We start from the raw sequence: 24,422 nt of genomic DNA, 5'->3' as shown, positions 1-24,422 counted from the left end.
CCCTTGTTTATATTTAATGTAGCCTATGGCAATTTCTTGGTCCTCGGAGTTGGTATTATGACATGGAGCTGGCCTTCTTATATAAGAGATTGGGATTGTTTTCCAGGAGTTGAATATTTAAGCAATGGAACATGCGATAGTTATTTTAATATATAAAATAAAACTGACACTAAATTTGTAAGGCGACAAGTGGCCACCTATTTGTGTAGCGTTACACAATGATGATGACGCAAAGTAGGGGAATTCCAGTGGACCGAGGCAGGCAATCCAGAGAGCCAGGAAGAGGAAAGGAACAGTCAGGGAGCAAATGGGCTTTAAGCTATGAAAAAACAAAGAGCAGAGGGAATAGAAGTAGAGAAAGAAGTGAATTGCAGAAAACAGAGAAGCCGAGCTGGCTTGCAGAGCAAAGGCAGCATCAAGCAGACAGAACAGAGAGAGTCCAAGAGTCTGTGAACTCCAGAGAAGGCTTGAGAGGTTCAAGCAACTCCTCTGTGTATACCTGTTCGGTATTGAGTATCAAATTAGGCTCATACCATCGAGACCAGTTGAGGTCGGGATTCAGTAGGGGGGAGTGTGTGTACTCTAGAGGCTTGGGGAATTGAAGTACCACCCTACTGATCGTCATCTGTTAAGTGAGACTCAAATTGAGCTCCTTATTGTAAAATATATGCTTTAAGACACAATAGAAAAGGCCACCACTGAAGACTGAATGAGGAGACGTAGCCTAGGAGGATTGGCTGAACTCCTTTTTAAAATTTGTTGTGTTTTTTTGTATTTGCTTACTGTGCTCCTCTTACTATTCCAAGTGCCTATGTATTTCGCAATCTTATCGATCCGTTGTTTAAAATAACATAGGCACACCCCATCACATGGGTCTGTAATACCTTCATTAATTAACTGAGATCATTCACGAGTGATTTCAGATCAATTGGATAAACAATTCTTCATCTTATCATGCTTATACTCTCAAGCACATTTTGGAAGAGGCACTCAGACTTAAAGCACAATTTGATTCTTTTGTTTGTCATCATATATACGAGGAACACAACCAGATTTCCGATGAGCTTTCCAAGGAAGCTGCGAATCGGCCTCGAGGTACATGGTTGATTCAGGAACAGAGGGACGGTGAACACTACCAATACTATCACCGACCATACATGGAGATCAAAGCATAAGGGGTCCTCAGGGGCTTGATTCTACATGGACTTTTTTTGTTATTTTTTGGCATATTTATGAGTACATATATATCACAATTATACATGTTGTACATAAGGACAGAACATATATTGCAGCTCCCTATGTGACCTTTTTTGAAACTATGATGTATATTTTGAAACTATTTCTCCCTGCGTGGAGCCATTTTGAACTTTGATATTTTTTGATGGGCGAATTGCCGCACTATACAACATATGCGACATAGCATCTACAATATGTAATTTTCCACTATCAATGAAAATTATGATTTTTCCTTAAGAGAAAACAAAATAATAGTAGTAATAATCTAATTTTAAGGTTATGACCAAATCATACACCAAATTGATGTAAATACTCATCTTACTAAAGTTATTTAGCTACTAAATTTTATGATATATATATACTACCCCTTTAAATTTAAATCGATAATCTATTAAAAAAACACATACATTTAACCTTAACCGTATATAAAATAAACTTATTTATAAAAATTTAAGAATATTTATATTAAAAAAAAAAAATTATTCAAATAACTTTACACAGAAAAACTTAAGTCCATCAACAATTTACACCCTTAACAATTATTGAAGATCATTGTTTGAATAACTTATCATTGTTTGCATATCTTACAATGGTTAGTCGACTTGTTTTTCTAAACTCAACGATTAAAGCCTGATCCCAAAAACCTAAGTAATAAATTTAGCCGAAGCATAGGATTGTCATTTGTTTCAGTGGATAACAGCTGCTAACATATCTATGAATTCCACACCTGCAAAATATTAATCAATGTCGTATTTGCTGTAACGAGTCTTTTCAACATATATATCTATGTATGAATTGACGACAAAATTTCAAATCCATAAACTTGGACAGTTTTCATATTTGAAACATAATGGCATGCATATATGCTTTGACATCTTAATGGCCACAAACAACATATTTACAAAGCCAAACCTGGCAAAAATCAAGCAACAGATTCTGTTGTTTCTCTGTTCATAGAGGTGCCCAAGGCATATATGGAGGCCATGCATGTTCAAGGTTTGGTGAATCTGTTATCTCTGTTCATAGAGGTGCCCAAAGCATATATGCATGCCATGTATGTTTCAAATATGAAGGCTGTCAAAGTTTATGGATTTGAAATTTGTCTTCAATTCATATATATACTGAAAAGACTCGTTACAGCAAATACGCCATTGCTTAATGTTTTCCAGGTGTGGAATTCATAGATATGTTAGCAACAGTTATCCATTGGTATATAGAACATCATATATGAAGGCAATATACAGCATCAAACACAGGTCAGAAAACCCAGTACAAGTACAATGACTTCGTCAGCTTGACCGTTCCTCTGGGCTGTTACTGTTCGCTGCTAAATATGCAGGATTACCCAAAAGCCTGCAAACAAAAAAGAATCAACATTACACTCACAGAAATAAAAAATGCCCGGAATATTCTGAAGACTGGGGAAAACTCTCCAGCAAATTTACGGTTACCATCAAGTTGTCAAAATGGTGTATTTTTTCGTTTTATTTACATCAATAACCATCTTTATCTAGATGGTTCATTTTGGAAATATTCTAGAATATAGAATATAGAGTAAGGTGATATCAGAAAAGTGATAATCTTATTTCAAAATATTTTCAAAATTAATTATTGATTTTCAGTGAAATTTATTTTACATATAGATAATGTTTTCATGGTTTCTATGTTGAGTTTGGAATTAGATTGAGATTTATAAAAAGTAGTTGAGAGATTTTCTAACTCTTATTTTCAAGGTTAGAAATAATTGGATCTATGTTCAACTATATAATTGTATTGTAACTGAATGCAAGAATATAGTAGAGATATCATTTTGTGTGTATTTTTTAATACTAGGTAACAAATTTTATTTTTTCTTGTATTGAGAATATAAATTCAGAGTGAGATTATAAAATTTGATAATCTGATTTCAAAATATTCTCGAAATCAACCATCAATTCTAACATTCATCCCACATATATCCTAGCTAAATAAAATCTATACATCCTTGCTAAATTGGATTGAGATCCTATATTAAGTGGTTGGAAAGTTTTGTTGGAAGGGCAGAGAAAACAAAACAGAAATCCACATATAAAACACGCCCTGTTGCTCTTCTATTGATCACACAAAACATAATTCTTACAATGAACACGGTGAAAGGTGTTTAATCTTTTCCAATTAGCTACTTGCCTAAAATATCTTGACATGTAACCACATATTAAAAATCATCTATCACTTGACTTGACTCAACACTCAATCACTCACTGAACTGACTCTCTATATTTACCCAACTCCACATGCAAAAATAATTATAATTTCTACCAAATTTAACTAACCATTATAAATAAAACATACACGGTTCAACGCTAGGCCAAACCCATTTTGACCTACAGCTACTCAGTTAAGTGACTGTCATAAACGGTACCACACACTAAAATTAAGTGACTGGCATAAACTGTACCACACGCTAAAATCACGTACCTCGGCATCGTGATATGCATCAAGAGGAAGACCATTGCCAAAAAGATGCACAGAGCTCCAACAGTGAGGTAAGCTACCCCGAGAAAGTTGTTCTTCCCTCCAAGAAAACTCGTGGTAGAAAGTACCACCTTCTTCGTGCCACCAAAAGTATAGGTATTATAATTATTAAACAAATTCACTGTAATGCTATCATTTTCTTTGAGGTCCTCCTCAATCCGTCCATACAGCTTCCTGAAGGTTGGAAGTGCGGCTAGTCGCTTCCACACCATAAGATCCTCGTCCCCACTTAACTGCCATGTTCATCCAAACGAACCAGTAAGCAATGGTAATCACTGACTCACATTGCCAATCAGCCAATTAAAGGCACAAGTTTCCAGACTGGTGAATCTTTCTTGTGGAATTGGATGTTATTGTTTACAATAGAGTAGTCTGATAAGGCGGAGAAGTTGTTTGGAAAGTTGTGGAAATGCCGGTTATATTTAGAGAAACTTTGTAAAGATTTTTGTAAATCTAAATTATACTTGTTAAATTTCAAAATTTTATTTTCTTAGACTTTCTTGATGGTGCTGAATTCGTTTCCACCATCAGAAATTTGATTCAAACACTGTTTCTACAATTTCTTTTTTACCTAAATTCCAGTCACTCTTCACTAACCTGCCAAGTCTTCATAACTGACCCGCCAATTCCTCCACATCGTTAGACTATTCCGTTTGCAATGCTATAAACAATCACGCAAATACAGCCTGATATTTGCGAACCTCTAACACGCAATCAATCAACCAGCCAATCAGTAAAGGATACCACTTACAGGGATTGATAAATTGAGACTCGCACCGCCAATCGGAGTTTCATTCTGAACATTCGTGGGAAAAACGTCCTTTCCATATTTATCTTCACGATCACTTTTCCACGCAATACCTTTCCTGTTCACTGTCAGCGATGTGTCCCCTCTGGAGAATTTGTAAGTATCATTGAACAAACTCCAAGCTATGAGGTCACAACCTGTTGTGGTATTCCCACTACCGGCACAAAGTAGCTGGTCGTCATTTACGCTCTTAACGTACCTGCACATGTTTATAATACATCAGACATCAGAAATGCCCAGTCAACATTTAGTAAAGGAGTAGTCTTTAACGCTACTTTTTGAAAGCTTTTCCGGCGATTTTTTCCGGTGAAAATCCGGCAGTAATTTATTGGAATCCAAGTTTGATAGCTAATTTCTGCACAATGAAACCGTCCCAGGGATTTTTCAGGGTGCTGAATCCGAATATGCAGTTAAAAAACCATTTTAACTGCAACAAATCATGATTTCATCTCAATTTCTTCCGCCGGATTCGGTCACCGGAATCTCAAAAAGTCGCATTATAGACAACTCCTTTAGTAAATATCTAATGCATCATTTTTTGTCAAAGTTCTAAATTTTAATTATTGAAATTGTATAATATTTTTAAAATTTCAAAATATAAATTAATTTATATATTTAAAAATATAATTTTGAAACATAAAGTAATATATATATATATATATATATATATATATATATTATTAAATAAAATTTAAAATATAAAACATTTAAAATTATACTATAAATAAAAAAAAAAAATTATTAATCTGTCGCCATTTATTTATTATTTAATTTGTCACCATTTATTTGTTATTTAATTTTCAAATATAAAATTACATTTTCACCTGGCTATCGCACAAAGTTTAGGATATAAGAATATAAAACATCTATGGTTATACTATAGCTTTAATGGAACAAAGTTAAAAATATAAAACATTGAAATTTTCATTATAACTTTTATAAATAATCTGAAAAGATACTGCTCTTTTCAGTTTGCTTGTCTTACTCATTCAATTAATCATTTCAGATTGTTTGACTAGTGTGAGGCTTATTCAGTTAATCTGTCACCTTTTATTTATTTGTAATGCTCCTAGTTAATCGTTAGGGATTAAATTAAAAACAGTAAATTTAACTGTTAGTTATGATTATGATTGGTAAAACTGAGTAGTTATTATTGTTGTGACTGTTTAAATTAATTATGTTGATGAACGTTATTGTTGGTCATTATGTGTGATTTGGAACAACTGTCAATAGTTATAGAGCTTCCTCATCAGAGGGATATTGGAATTAAAATATGACATCTGTCAGGAAAAGGGAAAAACCCTAACTACTTCCAGATGACGGTTGAGACCCTCATAGAGGAAGGATACTTAATGTCAAGAAAAGAAAAAAACAGGTTGCTACGTCTGGTAAGGACCAGATAGCAAGGCTTGTGAAAAGTGCCATTGGGCAGCAAATGCTATGTCTGGTAAGGATCAGATAGCGTATGTTGGGAAGCAGAGAGCTCCCTGAAACTGCTATGTCTGGTAAGGACCAGATAGCGTAACACTGGCGGTGCCAGAAGACTGTAGACAGCAAGAATCTTGCAGGTTGCTTGGGGGTGGAAGGTCGAGAAGGACCCTCCTAAGGTCGGGAGGTTTGACAAGCACATTACGAGGTTTGCCTCGGAACAGGTATGTATGATCATGACTCGGTAATTTGTGTATGCTGTCGAATTATGTAAAAGTTATGACTGAGCAGGAAACTGCGAATAAATTAGAGAAAGTAATTTCTAATAAGCAAAAAAAAAAAAAAAAATGTGAGTTAGGTTGAAAACATATCTCTGTGAAAGAACGAAAAACCTCTGTTCATTGGTTAAAAGAAAGAACAGACAAACAGAAATACGAACAAAACCCAGAACCTAGAGTTAACCACTGACTTTCTTTTGGAAAAGAGAATTCTGGGTCGATGGAGTAATTGTAAACGGAAAAGATACTATTTTCCGAAAACAAATGTCGTAATATGTGAATCCAACAATGATATTACAGAAGCCTGTGTTATATACTCATGTAGCGAACTCATGTAAACAAAGAAATTGATAACAGATCGACGAAGTAAATAAACCGTGAACCTTTAGGGTAATTTTTCCAAACAGTGACTCGTTAAATATAGAGAGTAGTAATATATTTGAAGCATGCATAATGGGTTCACACCAGAATCATGTCCTGACCCCGTGCCTATGCTCCTAACTCATAGAGGAGCACCATTATGAAATGGTCGGCAGAAGCCAGAAGGGAACGGGGTAGGAAGTCGACGATTCATCGCTAAAAAAAAACAAAAAAATATAAACGGAAATAACAAACCATAAATTTAACCTTAAACACAGCATGCAAATTTGGAAATGATAATTTCACTTGAAATAGTGATTTACAGGAGTGCTGTAAAACAGACAAACTTAGCGGAAATTCCATTGAATAGTTACAGTCTTGAAACAAAGGAAATATCGGTAATAACCCAGCAAGAACTCTGAAACCCATTACAAAACATAATACCCACTTTGAAATATATATATACAATCGTTAATCAGCCAAAAGAAATTTACAACAGCTTTAATCCTCTTTAACATGAAGGTTCGCCGTAGGGATTAACCCTCGGCTCTGTTCCAATTCAATCATAACAGAAATGCATGTCGCGGCACAGCCCGACTGGACATTGTCGCCGTAGCGGTTCTGGGCGGTAAACAAACAATACCACGGGAAAACCCGAACGGGTTTCCGACTAACCATTTCAGGGTAAGAAATTCAGAATAACAATAAACGGATACAGTAGCTCGAGTGTTGTCTCGGCAGCATGTCCAGTGCGGACGAAACCCCTTTCAGAAATTCTCTTATTACAAGATTTAAGGCGTCGTTCCTCTTACCCGAAAGCGGAAAGGGGATGGAAGGGCAGTGTTTCACCACGCGCTGGACACGGCACCTGCTTCCTGTACCTGAAACGGAGGAAAACCAGAAAACCATGAGCGAAACGAGAATCCAATTCTTAGCAAGTAAAAGGAAAGGAAAAAGATAATATTTCAAAGAAACGTTGCTGTGAGCTAGGAGGCGCGGTTACCGTGGCCAAGGCTGGCTGGCGGACCTCCATCTCTACCATGAACAGTATGCAGGGACCTGCACTGTGCAAAGGCTAATCGCCTGAGAACGCTAGGGATCAGAACCCTGCGGAAATGAGCGGCATGTTGCCAAATGCAAATGAGGAAAACTCTTAAGATTTTTATTTCACACCTGGCTACGATCGACCGTCGATTTGGGAGACTCCATCCCCACCGTCGGTAAACTGGCGCGGACTCCACTGTCACATGGCTCATACGTGCCTTGTACGAGGCGCATTGACCACCTATAGCGTTGGGAACGGGGTAGCAAACCTGTAAGCCACAGTTTAAGCCAGCTGGCTGGCTCTCACGTTGCACCGTGCCAGGTGGGCATCGTATGCAGCATACGAATTGCTGTGTTAAGGAGCGGTGACCAGAAAACGTTCGCCGGAGCCAAACATTTCAACGATACCATAAGTTTAGATCTGCCGGAAAAACGTTGGCACAACTAACCACTGCTGACAACCGGAATTCATAATGACAAATCGTATGACCGCAGGACGAGACTTAAATGAATTTCAAATTATTTAATCAAATGAAATGGGTAAGTACATTCAGGCGATCCATCGGATCCTTCTCGAGACAGTGTATAGGATAAACCCAACAATTAACCGAATAATATATGTTTCAAAGGCATGGTTACACCAAATGTTAATTTCAATCCTGTTCACGTATTTACAATACCATGGATAAAAACTTAGGTATAATATTGCCGTGTGTGTTAAATATTGCGACTAAGATTTACTTGCCATTAACAATGTTCATGTGATGTTACTGTTATATGAGTAAATAATTTTTTTTTTTTTTTGTTAGGGGTGTTACAAGTGGTATCAGAGCGAGGTTGCAACTCTGTGACCTCGGGCAACCATGACTGGAAAAAAAAAAAAAAAAAAACTGTTACAATGATTGAATTAATGAGCAAGTAAGGGAATCATCCCACGATGTATGGTATGTAGTATCTGTGGAAATGAACTAATTTTTTGAACAGGTGACAGTAGAATGAGGAGAATGAGCAGCGCTCCTCATGGAAATGTGGACAGACCAGACAACGTCACGCACCCTCCAGGAAATCCAGAAATTTGGGTACAGTTGGGGGAGGAGACACGCAGCACCAATTTGACCATACTGGAGGCGGTCTAGGAATTGAAGAACGAGATGGCTCGGTTGCATGAGGACAATACTAGATTAGCCATGGAACATGAAAGGATCCTGAAAAGTTTATCAGATAAACAAAACCAGCATCAGCCCAACCCCAGTCCGGAGCAACAACATGTATCAGAAGAGCAAGATTACCATACTGAACAGGAAGAAACAGAGGGAAGAGCGGAGGCTCGAGGTGAGAAATCTGACAACGCTTCTGAACATAAAACTTCAAAAAGACAGCGGATAGAACTCCAAGGGGAGTTTCGGAAGATTAAGCCGCCGCATTTTGATGGGGAGTCCGAGGAGGCTGCGGAAGCTTGGTTAATAAACATGAACAAATATTTCCAAGTTTACGAATACGACCACCACCTTAAGGCACGGCTGGCTATTTTCCAGCTACAGGCCAAAGCCACATTATGGTGGGAGGAAGTCAAGATGGTGCGGGGAGTGAGTGAACAGGATATAACCTGGGAGATCTTTCAGAAATACTTCAAGGAGAGATACCTGACTGAGCGCTTTTACGATGAAAAAGCACGGGAATTTCATGATCTGCGGCTTGGGCAGCAGACCATGGATGAATTCATTACCAAATTTACATCTTTACTCCGCTATGTACCATACATACGGGAGGAAAAAGCAAAGGTGCAGCGGTTCGTTAGCAGTCTACCCCAAACGATGCGGGAAAGGATTGAATTCGATAATCCAAAGACCATGGATGAAGCGATTCAGAAAGCTAGGATATGCTATCAGCAGAATAAACAAAAGGGAGAAAGTCTTGGGAAGCGTTGGGTGGATAGGAAGGGCGGCAAAACCACTATGGGAGTTAAGGGAGCTTGTGGTAGTTACAAAAAAAGAGGCTCAAAAGGGCCCAGCAGTAGGAATCAATTTAGAAACCAGCTCAGATTAAACCCACCCAATGAGCCCAAATATAGTGAGCAGCCGAGCAGAGTTGACAATGAGGGGACAGCTAGACCGCCAGTACAGTGCTGGGGTTGTGGCGGGCCACACTATATTAAGAACTGTCCTCACTGAAAGGGTAGTGAGTAGGTGTCTCAGGTTTATGAAGCTTCCACAGTGGGAGATGTAGCTCGGTCCATACCAAGAATAAACGCTGCTCTCGAAGACCGTCAGGCTGATTACCAGCCAACAATGATAGAGTTCGAAGGTAAGATTTTTTATCGAACTATTTCTGTTTTAGTAGACCCAGGAGCTACATTAAGTTATGCTAGCCCCAAAGTAGTGGAAAGCTGTAACTTACAATCTGTTAAATTTAAGAGTCCCTGGTTGGTTCAGCTAGCTACCGGGGCTAAAAGGCGGGTGCTGGCCAAGGTCAGCAACTGTCCATTAAAGATAGCCGGACAGACAGTGACAGCAGAATTAAATGTACTTCCTCTCGGCTCCTATGATGTGTTAATTGGAATGGACTGGCTGGAAAAGCGATGGTCCATATTAAATTGCAAAACCAAGACAATTTCTTATCGTGATGAGCTGGGAAATGAACAATAAATTCAGGGTATCCTGAAGCCCGTACAGATCCGGCCAATTACTGCCTCACAGTTGGCAAAATGCATCCGGAAAAAGTGTGAAGTATGTGCAGTTCAAGTGGGTCATGCCAATTCTGAAGGAAAAGGTAATGCATTGGAAAGTATACCGGTAGTGCAAGAATTTGCAGATGTGTTTCCCGAGGAAATACCAGGACTGCCCCCTAAAAGAGATTTGGATTTTACCATAGAATTGATGCCTGGTGCAGCCCCAGTGTCCCGGGCACCGTACCGGATGAGTGTGCAGGAATTAACAGAATTAAAGATGCAGCTACAAGAGCTGCTGGACAAGAAATACATTCGTCCCAGCGTATCACCTTGGGGAGCCCCAGTACCGTTTGTTAGGAAAAAGGATGGGACTCTCTGTATGTGCATAGATTATCGACAGCTGAATAAATTGACAGTGAAAAATAAATATCCATTACCCCGTATCGATGAACTGTTCGATCAGGTAAAAGGGGCGACGATATTTTCAAAAATCGATTTGAGATCTGGATACCATCAAATCAGAATTAAGGAAGAGGATATAGCCAAAACTACTTTTCGCACCCGATATGGGCACTATGAGTTCGTGGTGTTGCCTTTTGGGTTGACCAATGCACCTGCGACATTTATGTGTCTGATGAATAGTGTATTTCATCAGTATTTAGATAAATTCGTGTTAATTTTTATTGATGACATACTGATATACTCTCGGAATATTAAAGAGCATGAGGAGCATCTCAGACTTGTGCTACAAACTCTACGGGAACATCAGTTATACGGAAAATTTAGCAAATGTGACTTTTTCAAAAAGCAGATCCAGTACTTGGGGCACATCATCACGGAGGAAGGCATTGTTGTGGACCCTGAAAAGATTAAAACCATAATGGAATGTGCTGGCCGGTTATTATAGGCGGTTCGTGGAGAGTTTTTCCAGGGTTGCATACCCCATCACCTCCCTGCAAAAGAAAGGGAAAATATTTAAGTGGACAGCGGAGTGTCAACAGAGTTTTGAGCAACTCAAACACTTGCTCACCACTGCACCTGTGCTGAGTATAGCAGATCCGGAAAAAGATTACGTAGTCTGCACAGACGCAAGCAAAGAGGGTGTAGGTGGGGTGCTGATGCAAGAGGGAAGGGTGATCGCGTATGAATCCAGAAAATTGAAAGAACATGAACAGAAGTATTCAGCCTATGATCTGGAACTCACTGCTGTAGTACATGCGCTGAAAATGTGGCGCCATTATTTGGTGGGAAGGAAATTTTTATTGATGACAGATCATCACAGCTTAACTAGCTACTTAAGTCAACCAACTTTAAATGCTAGACAAGCTAGGTGGGTGGACTTTTTGGGCAGCTTTGATTTTGAAATTAAACATTTAAAAGGAAGAGAAAACCGGGTGGCAGATGCATTAAGCCGGAGAGCGCATTGTCTCTACGAAATTGGTTTTAGTGAAGGACGGTCTGCTCTTAACAAAGAAATTATAGAGGCTGCTGAGCAAGATCCAATTTACCAGCAAAAGAAACAACTTGTGCAGAACTCAAACATCCACCTCATGCAACAAGGTTATGAACTGAGCGCAGCAGGCATTTTATGTTACAAGAAAAGAATATGTGTGCCCGACCGGAGTGATATTAAGAGAAAAATTCTGGATGAAAACCATAAAAGTCCTTACGCGGGACATCCAGGCTATCAAAAGTTAATTACTTCGCTCCGAAAGGAATATCATTGCCCAGGCATGAAAAGGGATGTAACGGAATATCTGGCACGATGCATAGAATGTCAGCTAATTAAAGCTGAACATCAACATCCCGTGGGTTTATTACAACCATTACCCATACCAGAATGGAAGTGGGAAGTTATTACCATGGATTTTATTACCAGGTTACTAAAGTCCAAAAGGAACAATGACTCTATTATGGTTGTCGTGGACAAACTCAGTAAGACAGCCCACTTCATACTGGTTCAATCTACGTATCGTGCAACCCAAATCGCAAATGTCTTTATGCAGAACATATTTAAGCTCCACGGTCTGCCAAAAATTATAATATCCGATCGCGATGTCAAATTTACATCAGCTTTTTGGAAGACCTTGTTTGAGGGTCTCGGAACTCAACTGAATTTTAGCACCGCATATCATGCGCAAACTGACAGGCAGACTGAGCGGGTGAATCAGGTGTTGGAGGACATGTTGAGATCTTATGTGATGCAACAACCCACTCGGTGGGAAGAGTATTTGCATCTTGTGGAGTTTGCCTACAATAATGGATATCACGCATCCTTGCGGATGAGTCCATTCGAAGTACTTTACGGCAGGAAATGTCGCACGCCATCCAGTTGGAGTGGGCCGGAAGACAGACTTATGTTGGGTCCTGAAATGCTAAAAGAAATGGAGGCCATGGTCAAGAGAGTGCGGGCTAATCTAAAAATAGCCCAAGATAGACAAAAAAGTTTTGCAGATCGTAAAAGGACCTTTAGGGAATACCAAGTGGGAGATCATGTATATGTCAGAATTCGGGCAAGGAGAAGCGCTTTACAATGGAATGGCTGTGCCAAATTGGCACCCTGGTTTTGTGGACCTTTTAAGATTTTAGCGCGGGTGGGGCCAGTAGCTTATCAGCTAGCCCTACCTAGCCACATCCGGGTCCATAATGTTTTCCACGTGTCAGTTCTAAAAAAATATGTCTATGACCCTAAACACATAATTAGCTGGCAGGACATACAGGTAAGTGGATATTGTGAGAAACTTAAACTGAAAATGTTCGCCAGGAGAAACACTGATTAGTTTATTGTGTGTTTCAGGTGGAGCCGGAAGGAGAATTCCTAGTCGAACCGGTGAGCATAATAGATCGGAGAAGGGTCGAGCTGCGGAAACGGGTCATCACTCAGGTTAAAGTGCGGTGGCAGCACTTTGGGCCAGAAGAAGCCACCTGGGAGGACGAACAGAGCATGAAAGTAAATTACCCTGAACTGTTTATGGGTGAAAAACATCAGGACGATGTTGAGCTTCAGGAGGGGGAGATGTAATGCCCCTAGTTAATCGTTAGGGATTAAATTAAAAACAGTAAATTTAACTGTTGGTTATGATTATGATTGGTAAAACTGAGTAATTATTATTGCTGTGACTGTTTAAATTAATTATGTTGATGAATGTTATTGTGGTCATTATGTGTGATTTGGAACAACTGTCAATAGTTATAGAGCTTCCTCATCAGAGGGATATTGGAATTAAAATATGACATCTGTCAGGAAAAGGGAAAAACCCTAACTACTTCCAGATGACGGTTGAGACCCTCATAGAGGAAGGATACTTAATGTCAAGAAAAGGAAAAAAACAGGTTGCTACGTCTGGTAAGGACCAGATAGCAAGGTTTGTGAAAAGTGCCATTAGGCAGCAAACACTATGTCTGGTAGGGATCATATAGCGTATGTTGGGAAGCAGAGAGCTCCCTGAAACTGCTATGTCTGGTAAGGACCAGATACCGTGACACTGGCGGTGCCAGAAGACTGTAGACAACAAGAATCTTGCAGGTTGCTTGGGGGTGGAAGGTCGAGAAGGACCCTCCTAAGGTCGGGAGGTTTGACAAGCACATTACGAGGTTTGCCTCGGAACAAGTATGTATGATCATGACTCGGTAATTTGTGTATGCTGTCGAATTATGTAAAAGTTATGACTGAGCAGGAAACTGCGAATAAATTAGAGAAAGTAATTTCTAATAAGCAAGTAAAAAAAAAGAACCTGAGTTAGGTTGAAAACATATCTCTGTGAAAGAACGAAAAACCTCTGTTCGTTGGCTAAAAGAAAGAACAGACAAACAGAAATACGAACAAAACCCAGAACCTAGAGTTAACCACTGACTTTCTTTTGGAAAAGAGAATTCTGGGTCGATGGAGTAATTGTAAACGGAAAAGATACTATTCTCAGAAAACAATTGTCGTAATATGTGAATCCAACAATGATATTACAGAAGCCTGTGTTATATACTCATGTAGCGACTCATGTAAACAAAGAAATTGATAACAGGTCGACGAAGTAAATAAACCGTGAACCTTTAGGGTAATTTTTCCAAACAGTGACTCGTTAAATACAGAGAGTAGTAATATATTTGAAGCATGCATAATGGGTTCACACCAGAATCATGTCCTGACCCCGTGCCTACGCTCCTAACTCATAGAGGAGCACCATTATGAAATGGTCGGCAGAAGCCGGAAGGGAACGGGGTAGGAAGTCGATGATTCGTCGCTAAAAAAAACAAAGAAATATAAACGGAAATAACAAACCATAAATTTAACCTTAAACACAGCATGCAAATTTGGAAATGATAATTTCACTTGAAATAGTGATTTACAAGAGTGTTGTAAAACGGACAAACTTAGCGGAAATTCCATTGAATAGTTACAGTCTTGAAACAAAGGAAATATCGGTAATAACCCAGCAAGAACTCTGAAACCCATTACAAAACACAATACCCACTTTGAAATATATATATACAATCGTTAATCAGCCAAAAGAAATTTACAACAGCTTTAATCCTCTTTAACATGAAGGTTCGTCGTAGGGATTAAACCTCGACTCTGTTCCAATTCAATCATAACAGAAACGCATGTCGCGGCACAACCCGACTGGATATTGTCGCCGTAGCGGTTCTGGGCGGTAAACAAACAATACCACGGGAAAACCCGAACGGGTTTCCGACTAACCATTTCAGGGTAAGAAATACATAATAACAATAAAAGGATACAGTAGCTCAAGCGTTGTCTCGGCAGCATGTCCAGTGCGGACGAAACCCCTTTCAGAAATTCTCTTATTACAAGATTTAAGGCGTCGTTCCTCTTACCCGAAAGCGGAAGGGGATGGAAGGGCAGTGTTTCACCACGCGCTGGACACGGCACCTGCTTCCTGTACCTGAAACGGAGGAAAATCAGAAAACCATGAGCGAAACGAGAATCCAATTCTTAGCAAGTAAAAGAAAAGGTAAAAGGATAATATTCCAAAGAAACGTTGCTGTGAGCTAAGAGGCACGGTTACCGTGGCCAAAGGCTGGCTGGCGGACCTCCATCTCTACTATGAACAGGATGCAGGGACCTGCATTGTGCAAAGGCTAATCGCCTGAGAACGCTAGGGATCAGAACCCTGTGGAAAAGAGCGACATGTTGCCAAATGCAAATGAGGAAAACTCTTAAGATTTTTATTTCACACGTGGCTACGATCGACCGTCGATTTGGGAGACTCCATCCCCACCGTCGATAATCTGGCGCGGACTCCACTATCACATGGCTCATACGTGCCTTGTACTAGGCCCATTGACCACCTATAGCGTTGGGAACGGGGTAGCAACCTGTAAGCCACAGTTTAAGCCAGCTGGCTGGCTCTCACGTTGCACCGTGCCAGGTGGGCATCGTATGCAGCATACGAATTGTTGTGTTAAGGAGCGGTGACCAGAAAACGTTCGCCGAAGCCAAACATTCCACCGATACCATAAGTTTAGATCTGCCGGAAAAACGTTGGGACAACTAACCACTGCTCACAACCGGAATTCATAATGACAAATCGTATGACCACAGGATGAGACTTAAATGAATTTCAAATTATTTAATCAAATGAAATGGGTAAGTACATTCAGGCGATCCATCGGATCCTTCTCAAGACAGTGTATAGGATAAACCCAAGAATTAACCGAATAATATATGTTTCAAAGGCATGGTTACACCAAATGTTAATTTCAATCCTGTTCATGTATTTACAATACCATGGATAAAAACTTAGGTATAATATTTCCGTGTGTATTAAATATTGCGACTAAGATTTACTTGGCATTAACAATGTTCATGTGATGTTACTGTTATATGAGTAAATAATTTTTATTTTTTTTGTTAGGGGTGTTACAATTTATTCTCAGTTTGTTCTTTTCACAGAAAACCCAAATTTTTGTACTTGTTATTCCTATCACTTTTATTGTAATTTATACTCATGAATCTTTCTGCGATGCTATAAAACGATATTGGATGTTGGAAATGGAATCTCTTTCTTATAAAAAAGGCAGATGAGAAGCAGTCTATGTTTTTGTAAGGTCAAATAACCACAAATGCAATCTCACTCACCGACGATGGTTCTGATAGAAGTTATCAAGCTGGTAATATACATAAATTGGATGTGTCATATTCTTTGGCACCTGCAGAGTCAGCAAAATATTCTGTTACATTCTCTGTAAATATTTGTAGTTATGATAATACCTTCATGTTCAGGAAGTATTTGTCACAGAGCTAACTTCATCCATTGCTATGTATTACTTCATAAATTAGAGATGAGGAACTCTAAATCTATAGAATTGAATACTAGCCATAAGGAACAAGGATGAACCTCTCACTTTTATTATATGACTGCAGTTTTTAGGAATCGTACTATCTTGTATATAGGTCAGTTTGACATTCGTATTAACTCTATACTGCAGAGGTAGGCAGTCTGTTTCATATTGGTACACAATTTCCACAACCTGAAAATGAAATAAATCATTGATACTTCAAACATTAAATATGAAACTGAAAAATGTTAGTTGTGTGTCTTGTAACAATTACAATAAAACTTTAAATAGACATTAATGGTAAGATAAAGAGTACATACTCCATGTGATGCAATTAGAGAAACAACTCCAAAGGGGATGAAGATAGCTCCCACTAATATGAAGATTGCCATGACCTAAAATCAGATAATCACTTTAGGATAGCTATAGTATAAAGTATTAAAAAAAGCTTAATATCTTGAGAAGACTACATATGAACTTGAAAACATATCCTGCCTTGCGAGGATAGGAACTAAGAAAAGTTCACCTTAACTGGCATTCATTCCCTAGTTGTATGCTTTTACTGTTAGCAGCTAAGGATTATCGTAATGCCATAGAGTGTGAACTTACCCATTCTGGTGTCCAAACTGGCTTCCATGCAGGGAGCTCTTGTTGAGTGAACTTGTAAGCTGGAAACACGAGAAATAGCAGACATCTTTAATATAAAGTTGCCAAACAGAACAATCTATATGATTATAAAAGGCACAGTTCTATCATCCATAGAAAAGCCATGTACCACAAATTACAAATACCATAGGTTGGTTCTAAACTAAGTGAATATTTTGTATGCTGAAGAAAATATTTTGTATGATTTGAAACGAAAACCTTTGGATGCAATGAAGTTCGCATTGCTAGATTTTACAGTGATGTTTTCTTCCCCTTCGCAAGATAAAAGGGGAAATATTCTCGTATTAATAACTGGACATCAATTTATCTAATACTTTAAAATGTAAGGATTGCCTATCTTCCTCTTAAAAATCCTCCAATGCAAACATGAAGATATTGATGGTATGCAAATATACACCACCAATATGAAAGGAGCATAATAAGTCTAATTGACAAACTCCCTCTATAAGTAGAAAAGAAAAGAAAGGAGCTATGAAGAAACATTGTAAGTCTAAATGACAAACTCAATATAAAATAAAAGAGCAACTTGTATCATGGTCTGTTCTTCAATGAAAGAGGAAAAGTTCATGTTCCCAAAGGAATACCTGCTATAAGGTATGGAAGTAACTTGTATCATGGTCTGTTCTTCAATGAAAGAAGAAAAGTTCATGTTCCCAAAGGAATACCTGCCATAAGGTATGTAATTTATCACATCGCACGGAAACATACAATGGGGAAAGTGCTTTACAATGAACTCAAGCTACCAAGTAATAGCTGTTCATAAAGCTGCCTTTTAATGTGTTTTTTGCAGAAGAAGAAGATACTTTACAAAATGAAATGGAATGGAAAACATTACAACTGTCTTTAAATGGGTTGTAAATTTCTGAAATTTTAGGAAATCTGGAATGGAAAACATTACATCGGTCTTTACATTGGTTGTAAATTTCTGAAATTTTAGGAAATCTGGAATGGAAAACATTACATCTATCTTTATATTGGTTGTAAAATTCTGAAATTTTAGGAAATCTGAGGGAGATGGAGGAAGCCAATTGTTTTACTTAATATTCCAAAATCTGCAATCTGATAAATATTATAAACATGTTGAAAAAGTCAATTGAAAATGGTAACAAGCTTCCAGATCTCTAAGAGTCTATAGAATTCCTGTTGTGTGATTTCAATAACGTTCTATGCCTTTTGTGATTTCAATAACATCCCATTGATAAGTACCACTGGCTGGAGAAACCCTAATTGGGCTTCATAACAAATAGGGTAAAACAGAGACAAACTGTGAAATATGTCAGCTTAAATTATGCAAGATAACAATTGTATCTCTTCCTCAGCCATGGAATCCAAACACAATGCCCCCAGCCACCCTTTTTCTGGCCTAAATATAACTCCATATCTATTGGGAAAACACATATTGTCAACCTTACTTGAGAGGTCTGCAATTTATGATCTTTCCATTGACGCCTTCAAATATGAAATACGTCAAAAACAAGTAAAACAACTGCGATGGATTCATACTGTAACGAAAATGGAATTAGGTTTTATGTTCTGATCAATGAAACAATGTAATAAGATCATAACCAAATGATTACAGGTAAAATCGGGTGGAATTTCATTGACAAGATAGACAGATGATTCCCAGATGAAATTTTTATAACTTCTATTTACAAAACAATTTACAGATATGGGAAGAAATTACATTTGGGTCGCCTTGATTGCGTTGTGGGTGCTGCTGAATTTCCTCCTCCGTTTGTTCCAGATGTGGTAGCTTCATTTGAGTTCATGGATCTCTGCCAATTCTTTACTAAATTTCGGTGTTATTTCGGATGACGTATGTCTCTAATTGCTCAGATCACAGCTTATCAGAAGAAGTAGAACTCATTGACTTCATAAAACCCAGATTTATGAAAAAGGAGAGTCAGAGCCGAAGAATTTCAACATGAAAAAGCGGGCGAGCCTGAAGCACCAAAATAGGCTTCAAGGCTTGTAAGCTATGGAAGACCTTTCTTCCTGTCAGAGCATGCACACGACGAGACAACGAGGATAACGTAAAAGCTATTTCACTGTCGCATGACATATGCGATGACGTGCAGGGTGCGTTGAATCTTTTGACATTATTTTACAAATCTGGTATGAGTTGGAAATCATCACTACGACTACTATGAATTTTGAAATGCTTTAGGTTATCGAAATCGTAAATATAAGTATTTAAAGATAGAATCGAATTTTAAATTCCTTTTAGTGTAAAATGACTATTTTGTTGCGACTGAATTACAGCTGCAATTTTTTTTTGTAATAAAAAAGATTACCTAAACGTATATTGCTATGTTGTTTGTCATTCGTAGTTATTTGTCGATATTTGGACGGCTATGGAGCAAATCAACATTTCAAGTTTTCTTGACATTAAGAATCAAATTCGATAGAAAAACTTATATTTTAATTTAAAAGATTAATTTTATTAGAGTTCTTAAATATTGATAAGTTACAATAAATTATTTTTTTATAATGTATATTTTACATATTATATTTTTTATTGTTATTGAATTAAGATTTTTGTGATATATATTATACTTTTTATTGTTATTGAATTAAGATTTTTGTGATCTATATCAAGTTTTTGGAACATTGTTTTGGCGATAATCATACTAAAATTAGTTTGGAACCAGTGACAACCATGAACCACACTTACTCGTTCAAAATGCTTCAGCAAATGAATTTTGATGTGATTATCACAGAAAACATATCTAAAAAACCCTTTATTGTGTTAAGTCAAATTGTGAAAATCTCAAACTAATAATCTCTATCAACAAACCACAATCTCAAGTAAACTTGAATGAGAATATAAAACTGATTTGCTAATTTTACATAATATATAGAAATTATATGGGGGAATTTAATAAAACCATTTATGATGAATCATATTGAACCATTTATATAAGAGTCATATAGAGATAATTTAACTAGACCATTTACTCTTTATTCTCATGGACATCATCCCTCAAATACATTGCAACTATTTTTTTCTTACATCAGAAGTGGTCCATACAATCAAATAATTGCAGTAAGTTTTTAAAAAGTAATATAATATTATGTTAATTTGTTTTTAAAAAGTAATGGAAATGTAATATTACGTTATGGGGATAGTTACAATATCCAATTTGGAATAAAGAAAAAAATTACAAGTATTTAAAACTTTTAACAACACAATTTTCCAAAAAAAAAATATCATTGAGAAAAACCTTTTGCCATAATATGCATAATGATTAGTGCACATGTGCAATAAGTATTTAAAACTTTTAACAACACAATTTCCCAAACAAAAAAATTATTGAGAAAAACCTTTTGCCATAATAAGCATAATAATTAGTGCACATGTGCACTATGATGCACAATACCATCTATGAAAGAAAACTTAATAACACTAAACTTTTTCAACAAAAATAAATAAATAGTAATTATTTCAGATTGATTTGTTTATAATAAGAAATCATTCCTACATTGAATCAATTTTGTGTGGATATTGTCATTTCTTTATATTAAGTATAAAGAAAACATGTAAGCAATATTCATAAATGCAACCAAATTAAAAAAATAGTAAATGCAAGCAAATAGAATAGGCAATAAATCCAGTGAAATAAGAAGTAAGAAAATCTGCAGCAAGAAAAAAATTAATTAAAAAAAACTAAACCATTTAAACAATTTCATTTGATAATGGATAAATAAATTTTTATATAACAAAAAATAATATTATGCTATAGTAAGCTGGAAAGCTCCTTAATCACAATAACGACCTCAATTTTGAAGCTTTTTCACATCTTTACGCACAAAAATCTAAAGTTGATATAAAACTCAGCAACTACATTTCATAGTTGTGTGACATATGAATTACATCAATTTGCCATGCAACATAAAAAGAGATCATATGACCGCCCGGGAACTTGGAGTTCAATTTTTTATTTCTTTCAAAACTACAATAGGCTATGCATTATTTGGAGGGATTCCAAATTTTAAATTGCAGATTTCATGTGAACCTGCAATTCTGTATTTGGTGGCGAGGGAGTATATAAATTAACCACTGGGTTTTATTCAGAGAGAAACTGGTAGGGGTAAAGGACCAAATACTAAACGCTAACTGCGTTAAAAATTGGATGACTTCTGAATATTTTACTCCCATCGCTTATATTTTGCGTTAAAAATTGGATGACTTCTGAATATTTTACTCCCATAGCCTATATTTTGCAATGTGCGTCAGTGTATACCCTTGTTTATATTTAATGTAGCCTGTGGCAACTTCTTGGTCCTCGGAGTTAGTATTATGACATGGAGCTGGCCTTTGAGATTGGGATTGTTTTCCAGGAGTTGAATATTTAAGTCATGGAACATGCGATAGTTATTTTAATATATAAAATAGGAGTTGTTTTTAGTGTGATTTTTTGGAGTTTTTGTGTTAAAAATTTGTGTTGAAATTTCTAGTTTTTTGACTGAATATATAAATTGAACATGTTAAAAAACTTTTAAAACACTTCTATTATCTATGAGTTACCCATCAAATTTACAATTTCAATAAATTCTTACTAAATTTTAAAAAAATTAAACCAGATAAATCCAAACAAAAAAATCAAAACTAAAAACAACTCTCATAAAATATAATTTCGCAAAGTGGAATTTTGAAAATTACGAGAAAAGAATTTGACACTTGTTAAATAAATATTTGGAAGATTATAACTTAAATCGACGTGTGTGATTGAATTTCTTTCAGCGGATTTGTGGGCACTACATTTAAAATGAAGAGCAGGTTTCTTTGCTCCTTGCCTCGGCCAACGCTATTTTGCTGTTGTTATTTGAACAGGTTCATCTTCCCTTACAGATTCTTTGGCAAAGCTTGTGCCTTCCCCGGACAGTAAAAAATAGGATGAAAGTTAAAATGGTTTTTTTTCCCTTCCTTCGCTGGAGTATTTACTTAAAATTTTCTATAAAATGATATTTTAAAGACTATATTTTAGTGTTAGTGATTATATTATTAAATGATTTATAGGAAAATGAAGATTTTGTTTTTTTCTTCTTTCACTTTAGTATTTATTTAAATTTTTATATAAAATAATATTTTAAAGATTAATTTTTATTGTTGGTGATTATATTATTAAATCATTTACAAATATCAATAAAAAATAAGGAAAATGAAGATTTTGTTATTTCCTTCTTTTATTTAAAATTTTATATAAATGATATTTTAAAGATAAATTTTTAGTGTTAGTGATTATATTATTAAACAATTTATAAATATAAATAAAAAAGTTAAGTAAATGAAGATTTTGTTTTTTCCTTCCTTCATTAGAGTATTTATTTAAAATTTTATATAAAATGATATGTTAAAGATTAATTTTTAGTGTTAGTGATTATATTATTAAACAATTTATAAATATAAATAAAAAATTAGGAAAATGAAGATTTAAATTTTTTTATGTTTTATTTTGTTGAGTAATTATTTAAAACTCTTTAAATTTTTATATAAGATGATATTTTGAATGTTAGAATAATGTAGAAATAGAAATGTGATATTTGTTGACTTGTCTTCTTAGTTGTCATGAAATGTTCTAGATCTTTGTGGGTTAAGAGGTGTAGTTCTAGAAGTCATTGTTTTCCAATATAAGTGAGTTGTAGCTGAGTCATAGTGTGTATCTTTTATGTTGTTATGTCTATCAAGTCTATTGCTTCCATCGTTATATAATGAGACACATCATTAAAATAATGTAAAATGGAAATGTGATAAGTTTGTTGAATTGTCTTCTTAGTTGTCAAGAAATATTCTAGATCTACGTGAGTTAAGAGATGTAGTTCTAAAAGTCATTGTTTTCCATTGTAAGTGAGTTGTCGCTGAGTCAAATGTGTATCTTTCTTAGGCCTAAATTAATAAAAGTAATTTGTTGTGTTAAACTCTAAATTTTCTATTTTTTGAATTTCAAATTTTTTATTATCATTGATTATATTATTGAATAATTTATAAATTTAAATTTTAAAAAATAAAAAACCTAAAATTTATGTTATTGAATAATTTATAAATTTAAATTAGAAAAATAAGATAACAAAAGTTTAAATGTTTTCTTGCTAACCATATGAAAACAAGCTGCAGAATTAGAATTATATGGTTATTTGGCTATCATTTCATTTGGAATGATTACAGAAACAAATTGTATAAGACATGTATCTTAATGGTCAATGCTCCTCCTCTTAAATGGAGTGTATTTCTATTTTGGATAAAAAAAAATTAAAAATATTTATGATTTCATTTCTTTTAATCCATATTTTTACTTGGAAAAATTTAACCAAAATATCCTTACTTGGAAATATTTAATCAAAAGAGGTTTTCATGAATCAGGTAGATGTTGTCTGTGCAACTAGTCAAATGAGAGACTTTTCATTCGCTTATAGATTTCTCTGTTGATGTCTATATGGGATAGGATCCTACCACACTTATTTGTGAATGTTTAGTTGGAATAGGCTTCTGTTGAATCTTGGATTTGGTTATGGGAGATAAATTGCAATAATTATAGGACTATTCATTTTTCATTTTCTGGGAAATTTAATTTTACAGAAACACCTTTATTTTAAATAATTTGCCTTATAATATTGTTAGAACTAGTTTTTACCTATATGTTTGTTTTAATGAATATGGACTTATTCTAAGCAAATTGCATGACAGGAAATTGTCTAAATTCATGAATTGCATGGACAAAATCCCTGCAGGCTTCTTTCATGGAGCTGCGAAATTACAAGGTTGCAATTGTGGAACTCAGATTTTCTTTTTTAAAGATATTAATATTCAAATCTCAAATTTGCTGGAATTTCGGCATGGGCATTAGCTGGATAAAGGAGCTAAAGCCTTGCTTCAGAGAAATTACATTTTCCCACATTTATAGGGGACAAAATGTAGTGGCTCACCCATTATAGAAATAGGGTCATGGAAATAAGATGGTTGAAATACATTTTAATTTTTACTTTCAGAATGCTTTACAAAATACGGGCTAATTTATCTGATGGGAGAGATTTTGGGACACGTGCTAATTTTTGAATATGTTATCTAAGGGCTAATTTTTGAATATGTTTTTGGGACCAGCTTGAGTATTAACTTAAAATTCCA

At 36.0% G+C, this 24,422-nt stretch overlaps 1 protein-coding gene across 2 annotated transcripts; it reads right to left on the bottom strand.

Annotated features, from left to right (window-relative positions):
- Nucleotides 1-1,771: 1,771 nt before the first annotated feature.
- On the bottom strand, nucleotides 1,772-19,323 carry LOC149227364 (ALA-interacting subunit 5-like). 2 transcript variants are annotated; one of them, XM_089377766.1, is made up of 8 exons: nucleotides 18,984-19,323; nucleotides 17,243-17,301; nucleotides 16,954-17,028; nucleotides 16,700-16,825; nucleotides 16,434-16,504; nucleotides 4,502-4,757; nucleotides 3,694-3,983; nucleotides 1,772-2,589 (listed from the first exon to the last, which is right to left on the bottom strand). In XM_089377766.1, the coding sequence occupies exons 1-8, from the start codon at nucleotides 19,066-19,068 to the stop codon at nucleotides 2,526-2,528; spliced, it is 1,026 nt and encodes a 341-aa protein (XP_089233892.1). In that variant the 5' UTR covers nucleotides 19,069-19,323; the 3' UTR covers nucleotides 1,772-2,525. The 2 variants fall into 2 exon arrangements, with proteins under 2 accessions (XP_089233892.1, XP_089233891.1); XM_089377765.1 differs by lacking the exons at nucleotides 16,434-16,504; nucleotides 16,700-16,825; nucleotides 16,954-17,028; nucleotides 17,243-17,301; nucleotides 18,984-19,323 and adding exons at nucleotides 7,437-7,505; nucleotides 15,361-15,709.
- Between the last annotated feature and the right edge of the window lie 5,099 nt (nucleotides 19,324-24,422).

The sequence above is a fragment of the Pinus tabuliformis genome, chromosome J (genome assembly GCF_031772625.1).
Source record: "Pinus tabuliformis cultivar Carrire ecotype Pingquan chromosome J, CPIR1, whole genome shotgun sequence".
Classification (NCBI taxonomy): Eukaryota; Viridiplantae; Streptophyta; class Pinopsida; order Pinales; family Pinaceae; genus Pinus; species Pinus tabuliformis.
The sequence above is the reverse complement of the archived record's forward strand: the minus strand, read 5'-3'. Positions and strand labels throughout refer to the sequence as shown.